We start from the raw sequence: 26,444 nt of genomic DNA, 5'->3' as shown, positions 1-26,444 counted from the left end.
GTGTGTTTTGGTCTGTTTTTATGCAATTTTAAGTGAATTTATGCTCACACAAGTATAGATTGATTTCTTTTAAAATAAAATAAGTTATATTATTAATTATTTACTGCTGAATGGTTTCTTTGCAAATACAAAACCCAATACAAGGTTGTGCTGACATTCTAAACAGCGTTTTTTTCCTGTACACAGTGTAAATGTCAAGAATATTTATACATCATACACATGTCAAATATATCTCACACATAGTGACATTAAGTGTATTTTGTACCAATATATTATCGTAAATATAGTTCAGTTTAAATATTTGACCAGTTCAAAGTTACAGTTGAGGAAGCTGACCACTGACTAATCATGTTTTTAATGTAATTTAATCGTTGAAGTCATTGGGTTGATCCCCTCAGCAAACGGCTTGCTTTATAGAGTACAGTAGAATGCCGAACACGTGGTATTTGCTTTGGGTTTACCGTGCATGTAATTACTCGGATTGAGTGAACAAAGCAGTGTGTTCCCTTCCGTGTTCCCGTTATCAGCATACCTATATACTTGTCTGAAAATACAGCGCATTTTCGATGACTGTCCTCTCTGTCCCACCTTGTGACATCGACATATAACTGGCAAACAAGTAAAGCATGTTTGGGTAACATTATTACACAGCGTATTCAAATTAAATTGGTAATTAGTTTAGCTTGTCGGGGCAAAGCTAATATTGGCATGAATCTCGTCGTCGATGTTCTGTCATGAATTTGTTTTTGCGTATCTGTTAACCGACTTAATTAGTTGATTATTAGCGAATTGCTGTGTTATGTCTGTCATCGTTTAGGCCTATTTGAAGTTTTGGACGGAACTTGGCTCAGTGATTTGGAACTAATTACCAGATAACCGTCGCGAGTCTGACAGTTGGTATCCATAGTTATTAATGTAGTGAACGATTAATCAAAAGATATGACGTATTCAGTACTTAGTGTGATTGGCTTTATGATTGAAGGTTACGCCCTAGAGTCCTTTTACTGTTTTGTAATTGGTTAGAGTTTTGAAAATGAATAAGGAGAGTTTGAGTTGGTCTTGGGGAGCACAGCACGATAGACGCAGTCTAGAGCAGTCCTGGAGAGCCTTGGGGCGAGTGTTGATGCAGTCTAAGAGAGTCTTGGGTCAGCCTTGGGATAGTCTTGGGGATTTTTTCCCCAGGGCGCCGTGTCTTATAGAGTGCTCGATTGACCGACTAAGACGAGAGCTGAAACGTATTTCGTTATGTGTGCCTTATTTGACTGTAAAGTATAAGTGACTTTCCCGATCCCGTACCTCAAGGGGACGAGATAGAGAGACGAGACGAGATTCCCCCTGGCAAGTGCGGAGAACCCCGAGGAAAAGAGATTTTCCCCGTGATAGTTCCTACAGGATATGTCTGTACTAACAGTTTGGTATTCCCTTTTTGTACAACACTACATCGACCATACCTGTCTTTTTATTGTATTGCTAAAGATCACAACATTGACAGATAAATACCACTAGTTCACGGGTCGAATATCGCTTCCGTTTCCGCTTTATAATTACTCATCCGACATCGTAAAGTATAGATTCATTATTGTAGGACAATACTGCCGTGTGATCACTATAGTCCCATACTTGTTGAGACTTGTCACAACACCCATAATACTCCGTGTCTCTACAGTTCAATGTACCATATATTGAAGACAGTAATGCAATATTATCTCTAGTGCCGCACCTACACTTGAACTATATGTTTACTTTAAATCCCGACCCCTTTTTCTAAAGCCATGTATTTAAGTGTCGTTAATGTTTAATCTTGTAAGTCGGCTACCTCCACCATTGTGTAATCCGTTTTTAATCTGCAGGTGACACTACACTTGCTGGAGTTTGTGACCATTCTTCCTACATACCGTGTGATAAAACGCTATCCTAAACCTATATGGATTAACAGAGCAACTCCCATTTACATTAGACTTTATTCACGTTGATGAAACACCGTGTAATATATAACAACCGTCAACCATTTGTGTTTCTACACAAATACATTCGGTCTCAAACTACTCTCGTACTTCGGGAATATTATCTCATCACACTTACAGTGCTTGAACCTGACCTTGCCATTATATAACGGTATATCCAGTGAACTGTAGAGACCACTAAGAAGATTGCTGGTAATTTGGTTGAAATATCACGTTGTAGGTAAGTTTAATCACTGATGTAATATACATATTATACATCTGTCACCGCACCGCTACAAGTTACAGCGTGTCGTAATTTTGCAGTATTTTACGGGATATTTTCATCCTAACATATTAGGAAATGCGAAATCCAAATATGGAATGATTACACGCGTAAGCGTCCTCTAACAATAAAACAAACATGGCTGCCACCGGGTGGTTTGACCGGACTCTGGCACACGAGGGCGTTCGCTAACTCTGTTCTAATTTTTTTTTGGATTTCGGCATTTCCACGATGTGTCATCAGAAGAAAAGATTATAATAGTAAGGTTATTACGAGGATACCACAAAGTATGCACTCAGACAGTACGCCGTCGCTGCGCGTCGGTGGATACTGCTGTTGTAGTGTCTTCGTGCATCCTTTGAGGTATCCTCGTAATAGCTCTTAATATAAAAGTCTGCGCTGTTGAATATTTACCAACCAACACGTTCGCTTTATTAGTCGATCTGTCCAGTCATCTGACGATAGCTTCGTAGTGTGTGTCTAATTTTGATACGGATTGCAGAAACGCACCAATAATAATAATAATAATAATAATAATAATAATAATAATAATAATAATAATAATAATAATAATAATAAATTCTTTTAAATAACTACGTTATAATAAGATACCGATTGAGGGTGAAATTGGATTCACTGTTGAATTATAATAGCAAATTGATGATCATAAATCATCCATTTAAAGACCACGAAGTTTTCCCCAGTATATTTATCCAATCAAATATAACATATTAAAGATATCAACACAATTTTAGAAATTGTTTTTTTTTCTTTTATATGTTGAAAAAGGACGAACCGTAGAATTGTAATGTAAATTTGTAACGATGGGGACATACTTCATAGACTTCCGTTATACTGTCTCCGTGTATACTTTGAGGTATCCTCGTAATTACCTCATATTAATAAGATACTTCAAAAAAGAGAGTATTTTACTTAATAATATGTCATGTCATATGAATGCCCGATGTTTCTTATGCACAGAAATGCAATGTAACAGTGGAGGTTTAAAACTCTAATTAAAGATATGGGCGTAATGACATGATATGATGATGCCTTTTTGATAAATTACTCAAAAATATTTATCCCCGAGGAAAAGCGCATTTTGGTAACCGTAGTTTGCATACATCATGCTTCAGGACATTTGTAACTTATTTGACATTCTTCTATTTCCGAATTTCCTGCCATATTGCACTGCCATATTGTGTCTGGATGACTATCCCCGCAGAATTCCTGGCTCGTGTGTCTTTAAGGACTCGTCATACCAGCCATGTGCACATTCGAAAGATAAATTACCAAATGCTGATGGTCACTGACTTTAAAACCTGTCGTTTCATACAGAAACAAATATTCAATATAAACACCTACTATACATAAAAATCTCAATTAAATCTATACTGCTTGAATACACTTTTATTAATTTATTTTATTTTTATTTATTTTTTATTTACATAAGTTGCTTGTGTTCTGCAATTTTACAGTTCGAAAAACACAGAATAATTATGTGTTTGTGTATGATTGTATGTTCACAATACAAGCCAGAGCAAAAAGTAGTTACAGTCATCATATTCGACACACAGATTCTACATTTAAATGATTCCTGGTAACATTCTGTGAACAAAGGCTAAAGGTCAAGATTACATCACGTGTGTGTTTGTTCTACAAAATAAACTCCCCTGAATAAATTAGCCAGTGCCTTTTTAATTAGCAAAAATTAACACCGTCCGATTTGCAAGACTTTTTTTTATTTTGGGATCAAATTATGTGTTTCGCACGTTCGATATTAAACATAGCCAGGGTTTTTAAATCTGGCACACAAGTGCTCCATGTGACTACCAACACCTGGTAACATTTTTGAAATAAGGGGTCAAATTTCAAGGTTGCAGTGAACTGCAATGGAAATAGCTATAGGCAAGAAACTTGTTTCGCATGATTTTGTCAACCTTAACAAAAAGTGAAATATCAAGGTCACAGTGAGTGTATACATCTTTGTGGTATAAACACAAGTGGGAAATTGACAGTGCCTTTCACTTGACACACATTAATTAAATCACATTTAAAGAAAAACAAGTCAATGACACAGTATATGTGTAAGTTTTTAGTAGATTGCTACTGACTTAGCACAGAGTTCAAGGTCGCAATATTTGTTCATATATCTCAAAAATAAAATATGCACCTTCACAAAGTAATGAAGTTTTCTGCATTTGACTTGTAAGATTTTTAGGTCAAAGGACAATACCACAAGATTATCAAACATATTTTCGGTCATAACTATAGAACCCTAAACTGTGGGAATGACATTCGATATTGAAGAAATGTTGTGCCGGTTAACATCTTATCGCTGATTCTGTTCTAAACTTTTTGGATTTCGGCATTCTCATGATGTATCGTCGGAAGAAAGGATGTATCATAATAAGGTTATTGCGAGGATACCTCAAAGTATGCACTCAGACAGTACGCCGTCGCATCGCAGTTTTGTATCGTTGTGTATGTTTGATACTATCTATTCACATGCCATTATTGCATTAACTATCTAATTCTTTTTGCCAGAGTCGAAAACCATGCAATAGAAAGTAATTCTCACAATAATGACCATACTCGTGTTGGCAAGTGTTGTTTATTTCTCCATATACGCTTCACGGGTAAGTACATTCTAGTCACAGTCGTTGAGTTGATAATTAGCCTCTTGTTGCGTACACTCGATCAACATTCAAATAATTTCCTAGTTTAATAAACGTTACTGCATGGATATGATATTAGTCATTGTTTGAAATTATATTTGTTAGAGAATACACAATTAAAATTGTATTCGGATTGCATAACTTGAGTTCTAAAACACAACAAAACAGATAATAACATGTCAAAATAATAAACGGCATTGCTTTCAGCCATCTACGTCACAACACAGTCAGACACTACTGACACTAAAGGGCGTGCATCATTCGAAAGGTTCATTATAATATATTGTTCAACGATTTTCTACATATATAGAATAATATACTGTCAATCCCTTTTTTCCAGACATTGAGTACTTTTGAACCGCCCAAACAATCAAACAGTCACGAAGTATTCCGTACTCTTTACCGATCAGTTGAGTACATCGATGAGGACTACGAGTTCAATCAGAAAAGCGACAATGTGTGGAACATGTCTGATGCATTTGAAGGAAGTCTCGGTAAAACCAGTGCCAACAAATCTAATCTGGTGTTCCTGAGTGACCTCAGTTCTATTCACAAAGGGGATGTCATTACCATACAGATTCACGCCCGTGACGAGAATGGCCGTGAACGTATGTTTGGAGGAGATATTTGGAGAGTTGATATTTATAATACCAAAAACCGATTCGCATCTACATGCATGGAGAAACTTATTGACCACGACAACGGAACATATACCGCACATGTATATGCAGGCAGCTCTGGAACTATGGAATTACGAGTTACGTTGGTCGTGCAAAGAGAAGCAGTCAAATTCGTGGAGCGAGTCATATGGCCATCTCAACCGCGAACAACATGGCGTGGAGTATTTGAGAGAGGCGATTTTACTGAATCAAGCTATTGTTTTCTAATTCGAGATGGACTTTGGAAAAACAAATGTGAATTCCCTCATCCAAAGGCATTGGGAAAGACGACATTCCTTTGCGATCCACCAAAGGTTTTAGATTGTAAAGATCTCATAGAAATTACGAACGGCCCTGGTCCAGTCGAACAAGAATACGTCGAGTTAAACAATTTAAAAACACAAGAACAAGAAAATAAATATTTGTTTGAAAGGTAAATGTAAAGTGCTGATTTTAGAATCTTCAGAATATGTTAATAAAATGTATTTTCATGACTGTTATTGCATTGTGAATGAAGTAAAAATTAGATTCTTAACAAAATAGCCGAATTTATATCTGAATACTTTGTTAAACTAAGGTATTGTCCGAGACGTGTAGCGTCAAATGTCAAAGAAATCCAATAGTTCATAATTTTCATAATTATTAGATTCCGCGTCCTAATTTGCATAGTTCTTAAATAATGATACTGGATAATATTGTATTTTGAAGATTCATAATTTATAGTTAGTATAATAATCCCCCTTTTCATCGACGAGATTGTCACCACTCAGCGACACTATCACGTCATACCGAGAAGCATTTACAAAGAAAACGTAAAAACTCGATGGTTTATATGTGTTATTATATGTAATATTAGGATTTGAAGGCGGCTGAGTCCCCCCAAAAGTACACTAAATAAACCAAAGAGTATGCGTTAGAGGCATATCTATGTAGAATTTGGTTTGATGTTCATTTAGCTTTTGAGTTACTTAAAACAGGCGTTCAAAATGTGCTCCGAATGACCAAAACAAGATTTGTAACATCTCAGCTACTCTTTATAATCTTTAATAATTTTTTTTTTATCTATGCAGTTCAAATTCGAAAATGACGAATGCTCCAAGACAGTTAGTCATTCTTGCAAAAATCTTTATAGTGGAAATAATTTCTTGGTTTCACTTCAAAGTAACAAATTACATACCTTCAGTGAACGACATGAGAAGTGACATTACATTTTGTAATATTGTCTAATTGTTCTCTAATTTGTTAAATAACAAATAAACAATGAAAACAACCATTTCACCCCATATTTGTTTTTGTAATGTACGAATTATGATTTCACTTCTAGGTCGCAGTGAACATGAATCTGACTATGCGTTGTTTTCTGTTCCCCAATGTGAAGCGAACATTCAAGAACCTGTGAGCGATGGTTACTGGCTTGGGCCCACGTGGCACTCGCTCGTTTGTCAAAACAGGCAATGGAATAACGTTACAGAGATACAACAGTGTCTACGAGGTAAAGATGTATATTTCCATGGCGACTCCACAATGCGGCAGTGGTATCATAAGATGCTGCAGATGGCTGAAATAAAGGTCGATACTAAAAATTGGAGAGACAAACCCGAATCGGTACCTGGAGAGTTTGTTGTCAGTGGGGACGATCCTTACGCGATGATGGTTACGGACGTTAAAAATGAAATCAACTTTACGTTCAACTGTCACGCGATATCGCGTCACAAAACACATATACCAATTCATCGTTTTAAGTTTATGGCTGATATTCTAGATTCAATGCGTACTCCAAAATGCAACTACGTGTTTGTATTCAGCCTATGGTCACACTTTCACTGGTGGACAGTCGACAGCTACACTGAAAGACTTGTGAATATTAGGAAAGCTGTAGAAAGGCTAAGAAAACGTTGTCCCAACTCAATCATGGCCGTCAAAGGCACGCACTATAGAGGTGGCTCGCCGTATTTGGACGTAATGTACCATTACATGAATCGTATCATGAAAGAGATATTCAAAGACCAGGGAATATTTTTCGTCGATATTTGGGATATGAATTTCGCGTACTCGATGGCGAAAAAAGAACATTTCAATATCCATATGCTTTTGGATTTGATACAACAAGAGGTGAACATGTTTTTGTCTCATGTGTGCCTGCATAGGCAATAACCGGTACAATTTTCTGCGTGTAATATTTGATGTTAAATAGAAGGGGTCGTCACCTGCGTACGCGACGATAACAACGCATGCTAAAACACATGAAAAATAAAATCCCAGTTTTGGCTTTTTTTTGTATATTTATTTTATTTTATTTTGATCTAGATTTATTTTTTGAAGTTTTGGTAATTGCGAAAGCCAACAAGGATCTGACCCAATGTCTATATAAATCCCGTTCAAATCTCGCGTAAGTAAGAGCCAGGCTGTCGGTTGCTTACTTTTCAGTGTAGCGATACACTACGGGCAATCTTTCTGTACATTATATTTTGCCCACTTGAATAAACCATTAATAGAAAATTACTAGTATATTTTTTATTTACAAAAGAGATTCCACAATTTATAGCATTTTATTCACTTCACTTCTTTTCACTTTTCACATCTTTGCCAGAAACGGTTTGTTTATTCAGTCATCGCTTCAATCAAACACTGGGCATATTTTTCTAGAATGGAAGTAAAAAATAAGTAAATCGTAACACCGTAAACAGCTATAGTAAACAATGCAAACAGTCACCGGCCCACGGCATCGACACTGAATATTGGAGCAAAAATATTTTCTGATCAATTGCGATGTTTTCCAAATAACAAATATTTTATTCCAGTCCAAATCAGCTCATTTACTTTAATAAAGAGTTATTGTATAATGTACACAAGGTTGATACATTTTGATGAATATTTACAGCCACGGCTTCAATACCGTAGACGATTTTGGCCCGACCGTCAACAAAACATCTCCAGGGCAAGCGACTGGAAAAAGATGTGTTCGGTCGAAACGGTGGGAAAAAATCGTCACTCCCGGAATAACTACGCAAAATAACGAGTAAACCAGAACCATTCAAGCCACAATATAAACATGAAAATAAAAGATGACTTTAGTTGCATTTGACAATGATAAACTTACCGAAAAACCGTGTTTTCCCGAACGTTTTCGTCGCTAATGACGGTATAATCCGTCATTTTATTTGAGTGTGTTTGCGACCTGACTCTGCCCGGTGACGTCACCGGGTGCGTCTGTGATTCATTGACTAAAATCGTCGACAGTGGGTCTCGTTGAAATCTCGATACATAGGCAGAGGCTCAGATGTGTGTAGGTCGGAAGTAAAATAAATCAAAATCAAAGTAAAAGAATAAAAATAAAAAGGCATTAATACCAAAAGTAATAAAAAATAAAATAAAAATAAGTTTATAGTCAAAATAATTAAAGATCACTACATCAGATAATTAGATTGGCTAAAAGGCAAAGGATCACGTTTAGAAACTTATTTCTAAATAACGACACGTTATGGCCGTCTGCCGCATGCGCAGGTGACGACTCCCCAGCTTTAAACAACGTTTTAGAACAGGGACATTTTAACTAGTTCGCTCTGTATTCATATTTGCTATTTCCCAAAATCTTTTGGTATGTTTTCTTCCGGGGGTCGTTATGCCTTAAATAATACTGCTATGCAAATATACTTGTAATTGCTGTAAGTTATAAAAACAATGATATGGAGTGCAAACATAATTTTTGTGTGTGAATTGTTGCTACCTGTGTTTGTGTGTTGAACATTTTTTTAAAGTGGGGATGTGCGTGCGCATGCGTCAGATGGCCATGACGTGTCATTGTTTACAAACAAGCGTATACCCATAAGCCTTTGCGTTTTAGCGTGTGTTGTTATCATCGCTTGGGACTCAATTCTCGCTCGTGCGCAGGTGACGCTTTAAAACTAGCGCAGTGACTCAGATTGCCTTATAAAATATTTCTTCGTCAATGACGGACCTAAATGTTTGAACTAAATTTGTAAATTGTATTCTGTTATGAATGATATTGTATTTCTTGTGATTGTGTTTTAATTTTAGTAGCGTTATTTGAATACGCTAATTACGATTGACATGGATTTTGGGTCGGGATTTTATTTTTTACTTCTTGAACAAGATGCTTGATAGGTCAAGGGTTCGACTGGCGATATGTTGGCGCACACATTTGGAATGCTGATACCTGAAGTCAGAGAAAATTGCATTATACGTACGTTAAAGAATCACGTAATAATATAATGAAAATAACGATAATATTTGTCGAGACAATTGTTAAATTATTTCACATCATTCCATTTTTAGGAATTCTGTGGTTCTGTGAATCAGCGCAGAAGGAAACAGTAACCATTGAAATATTGTGCTAGGGTTTACAGAAGACACAAACACCAAATTGGTGGCAATGTTCGCTCGACGTGAGATGTAGGTACACGTGTCTTAGAATTAGGGTTAGGTCCGGTAGGGGTTAGGGAAGAGGCAAACACCAAATTGGTGGTAATGTTTGCACCTGTCTTAGAATTAGGGTTAGGTTAGGGTTAGGTCAGGTAGCGGTTACGGAAGAGGCAAACACCAAATTTGTGGTAATGTTTGCACCTGAGATGTAGGCGCGCATGTCTTAGCATCAGGATTAGGTCGTATAGGATTTATGGAAGACGCAAACATCAAATTGGTGGTAATGTTCGCACCTGAGATGTAGGCACACGTCATAGAATTAGGGTTAGATCGGGTAGGGTTTGCGGAAGAAGCAAACACCAAATTTGTGGTAAGGCCACACCGACTTAATTTTATGGATGACATCCACGCGCGCATTAGTTTTTGCCTGTTCTCAAAAAAAAAAAAAAAAAAAAAAATCTCCGACAACGAGTCTCCACAGATCGGTTTTCTGTCCGGAACTTGCCGACTCATATTGTCGCAAAGCTCTTTTTGGACTATCTAAAAACGTGCCAATTTTGTCGTAAATGATCTTCTGCAAATGCGTATTGCGTTGCCGGGAATACGTGAGCATAAAAGTTCAGAAGAAAAACTGTGGGATTGTTGTAGACTGGTACGCAATTGACGTCGGCCAGGGAGATGTGGCGTTTACACAGCTATACGAGAGATTGGTTAAAGCTAACCCCTACTGCGTAGAGAAGAGCAAGCAAGGACATTTCTGTATCATTGCAATGTTTTGTTAGTTATTGTCATAAAGTAGTGATATGTACATTCCGCCTTGACTTGTACTGAAAATGATGTTCATGTTGTACCTTGAATGCAGTGTTTTTGACTGAAGGTACTTCACCATGACTACATGTACTAGAGCTTGTCTGAAATGGTTATACCTGTGACAGTAATACAGTACGAGATGTGTATATCAACATGTGCCTCCTACAAATAAAGACTTCTTGTTGTTTTTTGATACATTGTGTTCTGTGGTTCAATTCGTAATAGCAGCTCCGCAGTCCTGTGGTTTTAGCAGGATTTTTTTTTCGCCCTCTCGCATTAGTTTTGGGGTCTCCAGAGGATGTCATCCATAAAATTAAATCAGTGTGGCCGAATGTTCGCACCGCCATGGCCGTATGACGCATGCGCAGGTGACGACTTCCCCGCTTTAAGGTTCAGTGTTATACAATTCATGATAAATAAATGAAAAAAAATAGACATGTGTTTTCAACGATTGTTTATTAATATAGTCTTGTAAAGCAAATTTCTAAAAAAAATTAAAAATATGTATTAAAATATGCTTAAATGGGAAGTCAATGCTAACAACATAATACTACCCGATGAAAAAGCTCGGCAAATGTAAGAACATGCAATTTACAGTTTTTTATATCACTTCTCATTCTATAGATATTCAACTTTTCATCAATTTATGTAGACCGCCATCTTGATTCTTCAGCTAAGGATAATTGGTAAAGTATGACATCATAGAGTCTGTTGTCAGAAATATAGAAAATTATTTCATCTATAACTTCAAAAGTTGAACTTCAAATTGACTGAAAGTTTGGTAGCATACATGTACTGGTGCCAAACATGCTTATAAAATAGTTGTCATGAAAATAGAACTGAAACTATTTTTTATGTTTTTCTACCAAATGCTCAAATTTCTTTATATTGTATACAATTTACCGATGTGAGTAGGTTATGTAGGTGATATATTACCTGTTGACCACTAAAAGGAGACAAAAAAAGTGTCATTCTATATTTCACGATGAAAATAACGAATTTTATTTCTTTAACATTTTAGGCAGTATCTTAACTTTATGTGTATTTGTAACATTTTAATTTACATTACTATAATCATATACATGAGTAATATGCACAACGAAAATTTGAACTAATTCGCATCAGTATTTCTTCTGTTATAGATGAAATCATTTTCTCAATTTCTGACAACAGATTCTATGATGTCATACTTTGCCGATAATCCTTTGCTTGCGAATCAAGATGGCTGACTACATAATACTGATGAAAAGTTGAATATCTAGAGAATGAATAGTGATATAAAAAAAATGTAAATTGCATTCTTTTACATTTGTGGAGCTTATTCTTGGGGGTCATTGTGTTATTTGGCTTGACTTCCTCTTTAATTATAAAGATGATATGCTAGGAACTTCTCTAGTCGGTGACCACAAACTAACCTAGTAAAACAAGGTCATCCATAACAATTACCTGTATATTTTTATAAACAAAATGCTTCTATACACACGACTATATTTAAAGCGGGAGGGTCGTCACCTGCGCACGCGCGGGAATTGTGTTCCAAGCGATGTAGACGCTTATTTGTAAACAATGACTCTCTATGACCATCTGGCGCATGCGCAGATGACGACTCCCGCTTTAAACGATAATATAAATTTGTTTTGGCAAAGTAGCAATTTTCAGAATATCTCAGTTTATGGCTAATCTGTAATTAGTGTGTTATTATAAACTGTTATTCTTGTATTGAAAAAAAAAACACACTGCTCTACGGACAGGAAAGAAGGTTAAAAAAATGAAACATAGCTCACATAACTGTGTGCAAGAGTACATGAAAGAATAAAAGACAATCTCAATAAATCTCCATCAATCTTATTAATTCAGTAATTTATAAAATATTTGATTTGATCCAAATCTGCATTACAACATAACACTTAATAAATGATTTAAAATGCAAAGTATGCTGGCCTGAATCGTAAATCAAGACCAATCATGATTAAATCCTTATATCGGAAGACACACCCCAAGCAGTGTATTCAGAGCAAATGTGTTCCAGTGCACAGTCTCATACCTCCAATGAAGAACGGCTCTAAACCCTCACATGTATGAAACGCCATTGTTTTAGACATGTGTGCCTAATGATGAGGGTCCTTGTATCAAAACCGGAACCTCCAGCCAACCAGCTAATGCACCAACCAACGAACCGACCGACCAATAGCACGGCAGTCAGAATTAAAACAAATGATCGAGCACACATTGCATACACCGTTGAGGGTGCTAAATAATTACACTCAAAATAATGGGAAATTATACACTGGCACTTTAACCATGGCACAACCAGTTGCAATGGTAATACTTAGTGGCTTATTGTTTAAACAATTTAACTTCTGTACATTCAACTTCAAATACAATTTGGCATTACAACACTGACACACCATCGAAATGAACAAAATAACATGTTAAAATGCAATAAAGTTGTAAAAAAAGCAAAAATGCTATTAGTCATTGTTATAATAACCAGCATTATAATAATTGAATGAGTGACACAACAAAAGTCCTCCAATTTGACACCGGAGATATGTAATACAACAACATGAACAACAAGAACAACAGGGAAAAATTAACAAGAACAACAACAGTATCAGCAACAACAATATTGTATACAAATGTGGGTATAAGCACACAACCAAAAATTAACTCAAATCATTTCTTTAGTTACAGTTCTGTTTTCACTTATGTTCTAGATAACTTCATATTGGGAAAGTGTTGTCCATTTCCATTTAGGAATTAATATTATCTGTAAGACATCGCCGTAAACTGACTATCGTGTGATCTGATACTTTATATAGGTAGTCCAGCAGAAACGTCGACACGATATAGCTGTCCGGGAAATCAGAATCTAAACTCAAAATGCCTCCTTTATCAGCCAGTGCATTGTGGATAACAGCCAATGCCTTCGGTATTCTCTCAACATCTCTGTACTCAAAGTATGAACTGTATGTCAAAAGATTTTCTGCAACGAAAAATTATGTTCAAAAAATGAATTATTCAAGGAAACTATGAATACAATGCAACGATTTATTGTGTCTGTAAAAATATAAAAAATATGTTTTTTTTTTATATTTCTATCAGTATACCCCTAACTCGAGCCAACCTTGTAATTGTAAAAAATGGTGAATTTTCCATAATATATTCGAGCACACTCTCCTTTTTATATGTACATGGATACCGAGCGACATTATTACACCCGGCCCATAACTATGTACGTTCCCAAATCCTAAAATTCACAAAATATTTATTGTTTATTGTCATACATAATTCTTTTTTATTATAGTCATGAACAGTATATAAAAACGTAAAATTCATGCAACCTTGAAACACTGGTCTTGCTCACAATTTTATGCGGGTTTTAATTAAATATGAAAACAATCATTTTAAATATAATCATGTATACACTCACCATCTTTAGGTGGAAAACGAATAGTTGAATCGATTGGTCGAAGATTTCTGTCTTTAGTAACGGAAACGACGTTTTCACTAAATCCAGTTGGTAGAACATATTTTGCTACCAGTTTGAGTTCCATAAGTCTAGTCATGGCACTCACGATGGATAAGCGAAGGAGATTGTTGTTCTGCAATTCCCATAATCCGTTTGGCATTGGACTACTTCCTCGAATACCGATCTCGTAATGTAAGCTCCATTCCTTGATTAGCTCTGGATGCTCTTCAACAAAGTCACCATATACAAATAGAGTCAGTGGCACGTCTTTCGCATAAGCTTTCAATGTTTCCACAAGAAGACTTGCTGTCTTTAGATTCATACCGATCTCGAGAACAATCGAGACAAGTGTTTTTCCATTCATCGTAGGACACTTGTCGTTTATTTCGCCAACTGCACCAGGAATATTGTCTTCTGCCTGAGGTAAATGTTGAGAGATATACAAATAAGTGATTTCAGTTGAAACTTGATCGGCAGATTGTCAATTATGAAATGATACCTAAATAATGTTTACCTGTGAATGTGAGAAAAATAAAATATTGAAAATAAACGAAAAATAATGATATGAATAGCTCAATTAAATAAAGCTTCTGGTTCAACATTAATTACATAACATAACATTTAGAGGTTGATTAATTCTAACCTTGTGGATGTGGTATATAAATCAAAGGTGATTACCTGTAACTTGTACAATTCATCAAAATCGGAAAACGATTTTTCTTCTCCAGCCCATGTAATTTGCTTTACTCCTATATCTTTTAATTGTTTATATATCCTTTTCCTTGCTTCCAGGTCGAATCCAGTTGGCTGTGAAGAGTGGTATTCTCCGTAAAATCTGGAAATTAGAGTGACATGACAAACAGCAATTAGAATAACTGTGTAAAACTCATACTACCTTCAATCATTGGGTATACAGCAATTCGACTGAAATAAAACGACATTGAGGTTCAGGAAAAGTGGCATATTATTGCTCAATATTACTCAATGTGTATATTCATTGCTCGAACAAATGGAAGTGATTAAAATGGGAACACTCTGTATTTATGTTTTCACACCAAATACCGTTGATTCTGATCTTGTCTATATAATAAAAAGTAGTGATGCACTAAGAGATGTTATGACCTTATTCAAACAAGTGTACATGACAATGTGGGATTTTACATTTACGTTTTGCTTCTTGTTGGCCGTAAGACCATAAGTTTTTTAAATGCCAATGTCACAATATACGTAGCTCGCAGTACAACCACAAGAGACAGATAGCTATAGTTTCAAAACATTATGAATATATTCCTCATGTTACCCAAAATGATATATGTAATATTTACAAAAGGTTCCCCAGCATGAGTACCTAACACACGTTAACCCTGTGACCATGCCATTAATGGATGTTAGGATCAAAGGTCAATTAATATAAAGGGGCCACTAAACACTTTTCTGAGCATAACAGAGCAAGTTGATTGTAGGGTATGGATATCGATTTTGAAAAAAAGCTCTGGCATAAATTCATATCTCATTCTACTACTGTTAAGTTGACATGATAAATATATTCAAATAAATATTGACAATTGAACTGAGACTCGTATTTTTTTCTTGGGTTACAGACCTCAGGGCTTGCAGCCAAGGAGTGTTGTCAGTAACGTATTCGTCATTTATCATTATGATTCATATTTCAAAACTATTTTGTCATAAACCTGTGTATTGCTTTTGAAAATTTTCATTTAAAATATAATAATTAATATAATATGTTTTTATTGTTGATCTAAAATAAATACAATGTAATCGGTGTTCTAAGCAACTGTTCAAAATAGGTAGATGTTCAAGCAATGCACTTACTTATCAATCCACTCAAAAGTTTGATCCTTCAACATTTTTTGGATTATTTCAAATTCCGCGCCTTCAACATCCAATTTAAGAATTACGTAATCTTCTTTTCTTGTGTTCTTCTGAATCCACTGAGATAGGTCAACAGTAGGCACAGTCACACGATGGGATAGTTTTCGATATCCTCCATCTTCTGCATTTTTTTCTTCATCTTTTACGAACAAGGTGCCACCACCCCACTGCATGTCCTTTTTGTTGTTCAGTTTCCCTGGATACCAGGTTCCTTCTAAGTAGGCAGTGAATCCACCTGCAAATTGTGTATTTTGATAGCAATTAGTTAAATAAATATAGCATCAAGCTGCGTGAGTGAGTGAGTGAATGAGTGAATGGGTCAGTGTGTGAGTGAGTGAATGTGTGCGCGAGTGATTGAATGTGTGAGTGTGTGAGTGAGTGTGTGAGTTTGTTGGGTGGGTGGATGTAATGAGTGTGTGTGAGTACCACTTACCATTTTTGGCAGCAACACCCAATGGAATATTAACGTTAATGCCACTTTGATGTTTATATGCAGCAAAGTATGGCCCTAATCTGTCATCAATTTCGAAGGAATATATTTCATATTCCTTTCCGTTAGGGTAGATTTCTCTGAAGAGCATTACTGATGATGCCATATTAGCTCCACAGTCAAGAAAGATTTTTCTTTGATGTTTGCTTGGACTTCGGGTTCTTACACTGGAGCTACACAAATAGGAAAATGGAAAGTTATTCATTTGTCATCAGTAAACAGTGTGATAAGTAAAATACATTTAAATTTAAAGTTATGCTTATTTTAACAATTTTAATTGAAAGTTTCTTTTATATGCGTTCGAACAAACAATGCATAGAATACTTAATGAAATAAAAATGATAATGTTAATTTATTTGAGAGCACCATTGTCACTCAAGTGTTGTACCAGTTAATAGGTTACATATTACAAATTAATTAAACCACTTATAAAAACAAAAGCAGAAACATTTTATTTTATCCAATACTATTGAGAATAAATAAACATCTCGAATTTGAGTAATCAGTTAATATGAACTTACGAAGTCCATCTACGTCCCAATATATAAACTGCCACACAGAGTACCACTAAAATAAGCACGTTATACGTCTTGGTCCTCTTGATGTTCATTTTGGCACTTTTCTATCAATGTAAAATGAATATTTGTTATGTTTTACATCGACCCATCCTGGTTTCCTAATTTCCAGGTTTGCGATGTAAAATTGATTTCGAAAACGCTCAAATTGCAGTTTAGTATAAATGCACAGTAGCTTGAAGGGTGAAAATACAAATAAATCATTCAGTACTTGTTTCATTATTTCTGCCCGTTTTTTTATCGCCAGTACTATAATAATACTGAAGTTATGAAACTCTGTCGGCGTGAAATCGACACATCGATCATCATGACAAAGAGAGCATCTATAGAAAACTGTACAGTTGATTTGATTACTGCAATTACAACATAGTTTCTATTGACATAGAAGTCACGCTTTCATCTCATTGCATGTGACTCATCACAATGGCATTCAAATAGTAATTATTGGTATCATATGAACAAAAATGGCGAATTTGAGTGCAGCGCATCTCAACAACGAGACGTTACTTAGGTTTAACGACGTAATTCTAGGTATAAAGAAAAAGTCGTTATTTAGTGTCCATCGTGTTCAGGTAATTTGTTGTATACATGCTTGCCATTTGGAGAGCGACCCGACGACCTCCACTAATGAAGGAACTTTACTCCCTCTAATGCGCTATCGTGTAGATTTTAACGTTGTTAAAATAGTATAATGCTACAGTGACGATCGTGCAAAGCTTTCCAACCAAGGGTCCCATAATGTAATCGTGTCTCACGATATTGTGTTTACGCTATAATGCCAAAAAAAGGCTTCCAGACTAAAGTCCATTTTGTGCGTGCGTTGCATTTTTATTCCCCGTAATGCTATCTCGTGCACATCCGGACTTACATTTAATACATGGACATAATAGGATGCATAATATCTCACGGATTACTATAATTCACAGTGCCATGATGCATAATCCCATGGTAATTCCATATAACACAAATAATCGTGCACTTTAGTACTGCTGGCCACAGCCCAGTTTAAGGTAAGAAAACAATAGCGACGAAAACCAGACAAAAATAAGAAAGAAATAGTACTGATCGATTTATTTAGATTTTTAGCTCTCAGGTAATGTTATCTACATTCGGTGTTTCTTAATGTTCTTCTATTTTTAATTTAGGTTGACACCATTAAAACTTATTTCCTTGACTTTAACGATATGTTTTTTATGCTGTTGCTCACAAAATCTAGAAAACAATGTATGGCCATGAAAATTGACATCTATGAACCGTTTACCAATGGTTCATATGGTAAAAAAAGTTACGTCATATCTTCGAAATAAATAATATGTAGTTATAAGATGGTTTTTAGAGTTGTCCCGAATTATTGGGAAATTCCAACGAATACTGTTTATATTATCATGAAATTTAGGAGTCGATGACTCATGTCCTAATCAATAATGATAAAAAAATTAAAAAAAAAAACAAAAAAAAAAAAACGTGATAATTGCCCACACATGTCATACTACGTGCCCGAGCAGCGCCTCTATGCATACATGTCGAACAAGCAAGTGGTTTATGAATACAAACCGGGGTGGTTTTACTAATACAATTAAATATTTTATTAATACAAATGGCGATTTTACAAGTACAAATGAAAATTCCTGATAAAAATGATGGTTTCACGAATACAATTAGTGATATTACAGAAACAAATGTAAGTTTAACCAATACAAATTGGCGTTTCAAGAATACAAATGCTTATTTTTCGAAACAAATAGCGATTTTAGGAAGAAATAGAAATAATAGTTGTTATTACAAATATGGTAAATTGTTTTTAAAAATTATGGTTGTTATTACAAATATGGTTTGTATTACAGAAGGGTTTATCGTTAACAAATAGGGTTGATTGTTACTACAAATATGGTTGGTATTGCAGTAGTTAAATGGACATTCTACCATACGATTAGGATCAGTGTAAACTGCATTACAGGTATAAGACAAACGAAAGTAAATAACGAACGATGTGATGAAAAGATAACAAACTATAATATCACGATGAATCACAACACTGTTATTCCTCGCTGTCTAATTCCCTAGTATCGATGGAACAGTAAGTGAAAACGTAACATTGCACACACGCACACACAAACAAGCACCATTAAATATACCCCCATTATACCAAATTTGTGGTTGGGTTGATCATTATGATTTATAATATTCTGAACGGGTTCTCCATGATTCACTACTATGTATCAAAAACTTTATTATTTTTATGAACTATATTTATCGGATTATGTTTACAGCGATAATTTTGATTGTGTTCAATATTTGGCTGATTCAACATGCGTAAGTTGCATTTACGTACGTTGTGTATTTTAAATGTATACTTATTTTGTTGATTATATCCAGTGCACCTGTGTATGAACTGGGCTAATTAAAAATATCTCGTAACATGCATTTGCATGTTATAACTCACCCATTCATATTTTATATTTTTATTATATACTTGGCCATTCGATGACCAGAAACCACGCAAGAGTCGAATTATGTTTGAATATACAGTTTAAGGTAGAAGCCAACTCATAACTTTGGACAAAATTGGTCATAAATCGCATAACAATGTTCAATAGTTTATTATGTACAATCATGAAGCTAATGTCCCGTGGTACAATAAAATAGCATTATTTTGTGTGTTACAGTTATGTTTTTTGAGAAATGTGTCCAAATTTTCCTTGAAATTCCCATTTTTAGAACAATTCCATAGAACTCAATGTTAAAGAAAAATTGCAATTTTTGACACTTTTTAAAACACAGATTTTTAAAAAAATTCAGAACAACCAAAAGTACTCCATCAAAACCAATATATGATTTTTTCAGCCTATGTCACCAGGCTAGATTTTGAGATATTTCATAATACCTCTGCCATAGGAACCTGTTGTAAAAGTGTTATAATGGAGTCAAAATGGCGACTTTTCACTTAAATACAACCATCAATTTCTCGAAAAAAAAAAAGCTGGTAACCCCCAATTATTTTAGGTCAATATCCTTATATTGCCTCAGAGTACAATTTATTGCAAAATGAATAAATTTTGGTATTTTTTATTTATGAGTAGGCTTCTACCTTAACATATATTAGAACCTCTTGACTGCGCTTCTTATCACGCGATGCGAACTTTGCAACAGTGTCGTGACCTCGGTTTTATTGAAGACACTAAATTAAAATGAAGGTATTTTAACATTGCTCGAATAAAAAGGGCGGTGGTCCTCGCGTAGCGCGTATTCGAAATTCGTTTAAATAAACAATGTATTTAGCATGTCGTACACGTCCCCATCTACAGTCGACAATCTCTAATTCCGGTTAATTTAGTCAGATGACTCGTTTAGCTGAGCAATACATGCTATTAGGACAAGTGGATTATTTTTTTTACTACAACCAGCACTTTAAATAATAATACGTACCTGTAGTAATTAACGGAAGACATGCATGACAAAATTTGCTAAGAACAAAAATAAATTTTACTAGGGACCAGTAAAAATGTCAGGAGTCATTGAAATCAAACAGGAGAATAATTTGCATATGATTGTACTGCACATCGAATCAACAATAGCAAGTTATGGAGGTCAGCTTCAAGTTACCTGATTTCTAATATGCAGATATGACTAATTATCTCGCACTGAAAAATTATATAATTTGTTCATGGAATGAATAGTGCAATTTAATTTGATATTTAATAATCTTATCTCACATTTTAAAAAGTATAAGTTTGGTTGACATTGGAATGTGGTTACCACATAAGCTAAGGAAATATGTCACAGTGGCATAACCTCCAATAATAATTCATTGAGTAATTAGACGCTAGTCGAAACTGACCCCAAGTTGTGAGAATCGGCGGCAGTACAAATGCAAACACCAGAATATCCAAACAATGAGACAAGCTGGTAGGCTGGTTGACAATCGGCTATATTGCAGTAGGGTTGATTATTAATACAAATAGGGTTGATTATTATTCCAAAAAGAGTTGATTGTTATTACAAATAGGTAGATTGTTATTTCAATTATAGAGGGTATTACAAATAGGGTTGATTGCTACTACACATATGTTTGGTATTGCAGTAGGGTTGATTAATATTACAAGTAGAGTTGATTGTTATTACAATTATGGATTGTATTGCAAACAAGGTAGAATGTTATTACAAATAGGGTTGATTGTTTTAAAAATTATAGTTGTTATTACAAATAGTGGTGGCTGTTATTACATATATGGCTGGTATTACAGTGGGGTTGACCATTATTACAAATAGGATTGAATGTTATTACAAATAGAATTGATTGTTATTACAATTATGGAGGATATTGTAAATAGGATTGATTGTTATTACATATAGTCTTGATTGTTTTCAAAATTATGGTTGATATTACAAATAGGGGTGGTTGTTATAACAAATATGATTGGTATTACAGTAGAGTTGATCGTTATTACAAATACGATTGATTGTTATTACAAATTGGGTCGATATTCATAACAAATAGGGTTGATTGTTATTACAAATAGTGTGGATTTTTATTTCCAAAAAAGTTGATTGGTATTACAAATAGGGTTGATTGGTATTACAAATAGAGTTGATTATTATTAAAAATAGGGTTGATTGTTATTACAAAAAAGGTTGATTTTCTTTACAAATACGGTTAATTATTATTACAACTATGGCTGATTGTTATTACAAATATGGTTGGTATTACAAAAAGGGTTGCTATTACAAATATGGGTGATTGTTATTACAGAGAGGGTTGATTGTTATTAAATAAAATGGTTGGTATTAAAAAAGGGTTGGTATTACAAATATGGTTGACTGTTATTACAAATATGGACGATTGTTATTACAAAGAGGGTTAATTGTTATTACAAAGAGGGTTGCTGGTTATTACAAATAGAATTGATTATTAGTACAGATAGGGTTGAATGTTATTACAAATATGGTTAATTGTTATTACAAAGAGGGTTGCTGGTTATTACAAATATAGTTGATTATTATTATTACAAATAGGGTTGAATGTTATTACAAATATGGTTAGTATTACGAATAGAGTTGATTGTTATTACAAATATAATTGGTATTACAAATAGGGTAGATTGTTATTACAAATGCGACTGATTGTTGTTACAAATACGGTTGATTGTTATTACAAATACGGCTATTGTTATTACATATATAGTTGGTATTACAATTTGGGTTGATCGTTATTACAAATATGGTTGGTATTACAAATAGAGTCGATTGTTATTATAAATATGATTGGTATTACAATGAGGGTTTGTTTGCAAATATGGTTGATTAAAAATACGACTGATTGTTGTTACAAATAAGGCTGATTGTTATTACAAATATGGTTGGTATTACAAGGAGTGTTGATTGTTAATATAAATATAATTGATATTACAATGAGGTTTGGTATTACAAATGTGGTTGATTGTTATTATAAATAGAGGTGATTGTTATTCCAAATAGGTTTGGTATTACAAATAGTTTTTTTTTGTTCCATTAGAGTAGACCCAACCGTCACGATCTCTAACACCAAACTCACCACTCGCGATGCCGCTAACACCCTATCATCAACATCTACTTGTATTATTTATAAACATTGTTTGATTATATTATATTCATTGTTGTTGAATTTGAAATACGTATAAATACATACACGTCTTGTATGTGTGTGTTTTTGGATTAGCTGTTATTCATATTAAATTTGTGGCAGTATTTTCTTGACTGTCAGAAAATTGTTGGTCGATATATTGAGCAACGAAATTACAGTTAAATGGACATCCCACCATACGACTAGGATCAGTGTAAACTGCAATACAGGTATAACACAAACGAAAGTAAATAACGAACGATGTGATGAAAAGATAATTTCATAATAATTCACTAGTAATTTGCATCCCCGTACACAGTACTGCCACACATACATGGATGGTACATTGGTCTGAGATGTGTCCAAGACAAGTCCAATCTTCTTGATTTGTAAAGACTGGTAAATACATAATCATTGTTTTCAACTATAGCAATTATTTTTGATCGCACAGTAAATTTATATTTGAAAAAAATGCATCTAAAATATTATTTACTCAGACTACGACACACAAATCAAGTTATCTGTGCACTCGCTTAGATGAAAACCGTCAACCTCTCCAAAAAGCATCATACAATGGTTCTACAACAACCGTAGCAGCTATGAACATGACAAACTATAATATCACGATGAATCACAACACTGTTATTCCTCGCTGTCTAATTCACTAGTATCGATGGAACAATAAATGAAAACGTGACATTGCACACACGAACACACAAACAAGCACCATTAAATATACCCCCCCCGATATACCAAATTTGGGGTTGGGTTGATTATTATGATTTATAATAGTCTGAACGGGTTCTCCATGATTCAATACTATGTATCAACATCTTTATTATTTTTATGAACTATATTTATCGGATTATGTTTACGGCTATAATTTTGATTGTGTTTAATATTTGGCTGATTCAACATGCGTAAGTTGCATTTACGTACGTTGAGTATTTTAAATGTATACTTATTTTGTTGATTATATCCAGTGCACCTGTGTATGAACTGGGCTAATTAAAAATATCTCGTAACATGCATTTGCATGTTATAACTCACCCATTAATATTTTATATTTTTATTATATACTTGGCCATTCGATAACCAGAAACCACGCAATAGTCGAATTATTTTTTAATATACAGTTTAAGGTAGAAGCCTACTCATAATTTTTGACAAAATTGGTCATAAATCGCATGACAATATTCAATAGTTTATTATGTAAAATCATGAAGCTAATGTCTCATGGTACAATGAAATAGCATTATTTCGTGTGTTACAGTTATGCTTTTTGAGAAACGTGTCCTACTATTTCTTGAAAATTCCTATTTTTGGAACAATTCCATAGAACACAATGTTAAAGAAAAATTGCATTTTTTGACACTTTTTAAACCCAGATTTTTTAACAAATTCAGAACAACCAAAAGTACTCCATCAAAAACAATATATGATTTTTTCAGCCTATGTCACCAGGCTAGATTTTGAGATATTGCATAATACCTCTGCCATAGGAACCTGTGGTAAAAGTGTTATAATAGGCTCAAAAAGGCGACCTTTCACTAAAATACAACCATCAATTTCTCGAAAAAAAGGCTGGTGACCCCCAAATTATTTAAGGTCAATATTCTTATATTGCCTCGGAGTACAATTTATTGCAAAATGAATAAATTTAGGGTTTTTTAATGTATGAGTATGCTTCTACCTTAACATATATTATAACCTCTTGACTACGCTTCTTATCACGCTTCTTATCTCGGTTTTATTGAGAACACTAAATTAAAATGAAGGTATGTTAACATTGCTCGAATAAAAAGGGCGGTGGTCGTCGCGTAGCGCGTATTCGAAATTCGTTTAAACAAACAATGTATTTATCATGTCGTATACGTCTCCATCATCTACAGTCGACAATCTCTAATTCCGTCTAATTTAGTCAGATGACTTGTTTAGCTGAGCAATACATGTTATTAGGACAAGTGGATTATTTTTTTTTACTACAACCAGCACTGTAAACAATAATACGTACCTGTAGTAACTAACGGCAGACATCCATGACATAATTTGCCAAGAACAAAAATAAATTTTACTAGGGACCAGTAAAAATGTCAGGAGTCATTGAACTCAAACAGGAGAATAATTTGCATATGATTGTACTGCACATTGAATCAAGAATAGCAAGTGATGGAGGTCAGCTTCAAATTACCTGATTTCTAATATGCAGATATGACTAATTATCTCGCCCTGAAAAATTATATAATTTGTTCATGGAATGAATAGTGTAATTTAATTTGATAATTAATAATCTTATCTTACATTTTAAAAAGTTTAAGTTTGGTTGACATTGGAATGTAGTTACCACATAAGCTAAGGAAATATGTCACAGTGGCATAACCTCCAATAATATTTCATTGAGTAATTAGACGCTAGTCGAAACTGACCCCAGGTTGTGAGAATCGGCGGCAGTACAAATGCAAACACCATGAATGTATTAATTAAAAATGTTAACAGAATATACAAACAATGTGACAAGCTGGTAGGCTGGTTGACAATCGGCTCCGCTGAAAAAAACTAGCAATATGTTTTCGGCTGTTGCCATGGTAGGACATGAACGTGAAGCTAGCGTAGATTTATAGCTAAACTCGGGCACCGTATACGAACATTCAGTCGTTAGAAGTCACTTTATTTTATTGCTAGGACGTATTATGCTGTTAAACTTATTATTTTCCAATTATTTTGCGATAGTATTTTCTAGATTGAAGGCAACATTTACAGTTCATTCAAAGTTCAAAGTTGCGTTGGGATTAATTTGATACAGTGTAACAATTTCGGTGCCGGTGATCCCTTACCAATGTGAAACGCAGCCAAAATAAGAAGCATGATCATTTGTACACTTCTATTACAAGACTGGAAGGAGGTAATAAATTTGGGGCGAAAGTATTCCAATTAGTGACGGCACGACAGACTGCCATAGGAACCTGTGGTAAAAGTGTTATAATAGGCTCAAAAGGGCGACTTTTCACTAAAATACAACCATCAATTTCTCGAAAAAAATAGCTGGTGACCCCCACATTATTTAAGGTCAATATTCTTATAATGCCTCGGAGTACAATTTATTGCAAAATGAATAAATTTTGGGTTTTTTTAATTTATTAGTATGCTTCTACCTTAACATATATTAGAACCTGTTGACTACGCTTCTTACCTCGCGATGCGAATTTTGCAACAGTGTCGTGACCTCGGTTTTATTGAGAACACTAAATTAAAATGAAGGTATTTTAACATTGCTCGAATAAAAAAGGGCGGTGGTCGTCGCGCAGCGCGTATTCGAAATTCGTTTAAACAAAAAATGTATTTAGCATGTCGTATACGTCTCCATCTGCTGTCAACAATCTCTAATTCCGGTTAATTTAGTCAGATGACTGGTTTAGCTGAGCAATACATGCTATTAGGACAAGTGGATTATTTTTTTACTACAACCAGCACTGTAAACAATAATACGTACCTGTAGTAACTAACGACAGACATCCATGACATAATTTGCCCAGAACAAAAATAAATTTTACTAGGGACCAGTAAAAATGTCAGGAGTCATTGAACTCAAACAGGAGAATAATTTGCATATGATTGTACTGCACATTGAATCAAGAATAGCAAGTGATGGAGGTCAGCTT

The 26,444-nt window shown here is 34.6% G+C and overlaps 1 protein-coding gene across 1 annotated transcript; it reads right to left on the bottom strand.

Moving 5' to 3' along the window:
* Window positions 1–13,509: 13,509 nt before the first annotated feature.
* Window positions 13,510–24,845, bottom strand: LOC100372596 (uncharacterized). The gene is made up of 7 exons (XM_085498760.1): window positions 24,800–24,845; window positions 17,133–17,233; window positions 16,555–16,784; window positions 16,062–16,356; window positions 14,920–15,063; window positions 14,190–14,659; window positions 13,510–13,742 (listed from the first exon to the last, which is right to left on the bottom strand). The coding sequence occupies exons 2-7, from the start codon at window positions 17,219–17,221 to the stop codon at window positions 13,510–13,512; spliced, it is 1,461 nt and encodes a 486-aa protein (XP_085354886.1). The 5' UTR covers window positions 17,222–17,233; window positions 24,800–24,845.
* Window positions 24,846–26,444: the final 1,599 nt, after the last annotated feature.

Source organism: Saccoglossus kowalevskii, chromosome 5, assembly GCF_978046115.1.
Source record: "Saccoglossus kowalevskii chromosome 5, keSacKowa6.1, whole genome shotgun sequence".
Lineage (NCBI taxonomy): Eukaryota > Metazoa > Hemichordata > Enteropneusta > Harrimaniidae > Saccoglossus > Saccoglossus kowalevskii.
The sequence above is the reverse complement of the archived record's forward strand: the minus strand, read 5'-3'. Positions and strand labels throughout refer to the sequence as shown.

Coding starts and splice junctions, on each gene's coding strand:
- LOC100372596 (XM_085498760.1), bottom strand. CDS start 17,221: ATGAACATCAAGAGGACCAAGACGTATAACGTGCTTATTTTAGTGGTA. Junction 16,785..17,132: donor TTGGGACGTAGATGGACTTC/GTAAGTTCATAT, acceptor CTATTTGTGTAG/CTCCAGTGTAAGAACCCGAA. Junction 13,743..14,189: donor TCGTTTTCCACCTAAAGATG/GTGAGTGTATAC, acceptor TTTTCGTTGCAG/AAAATCTTTTGACATACAGT.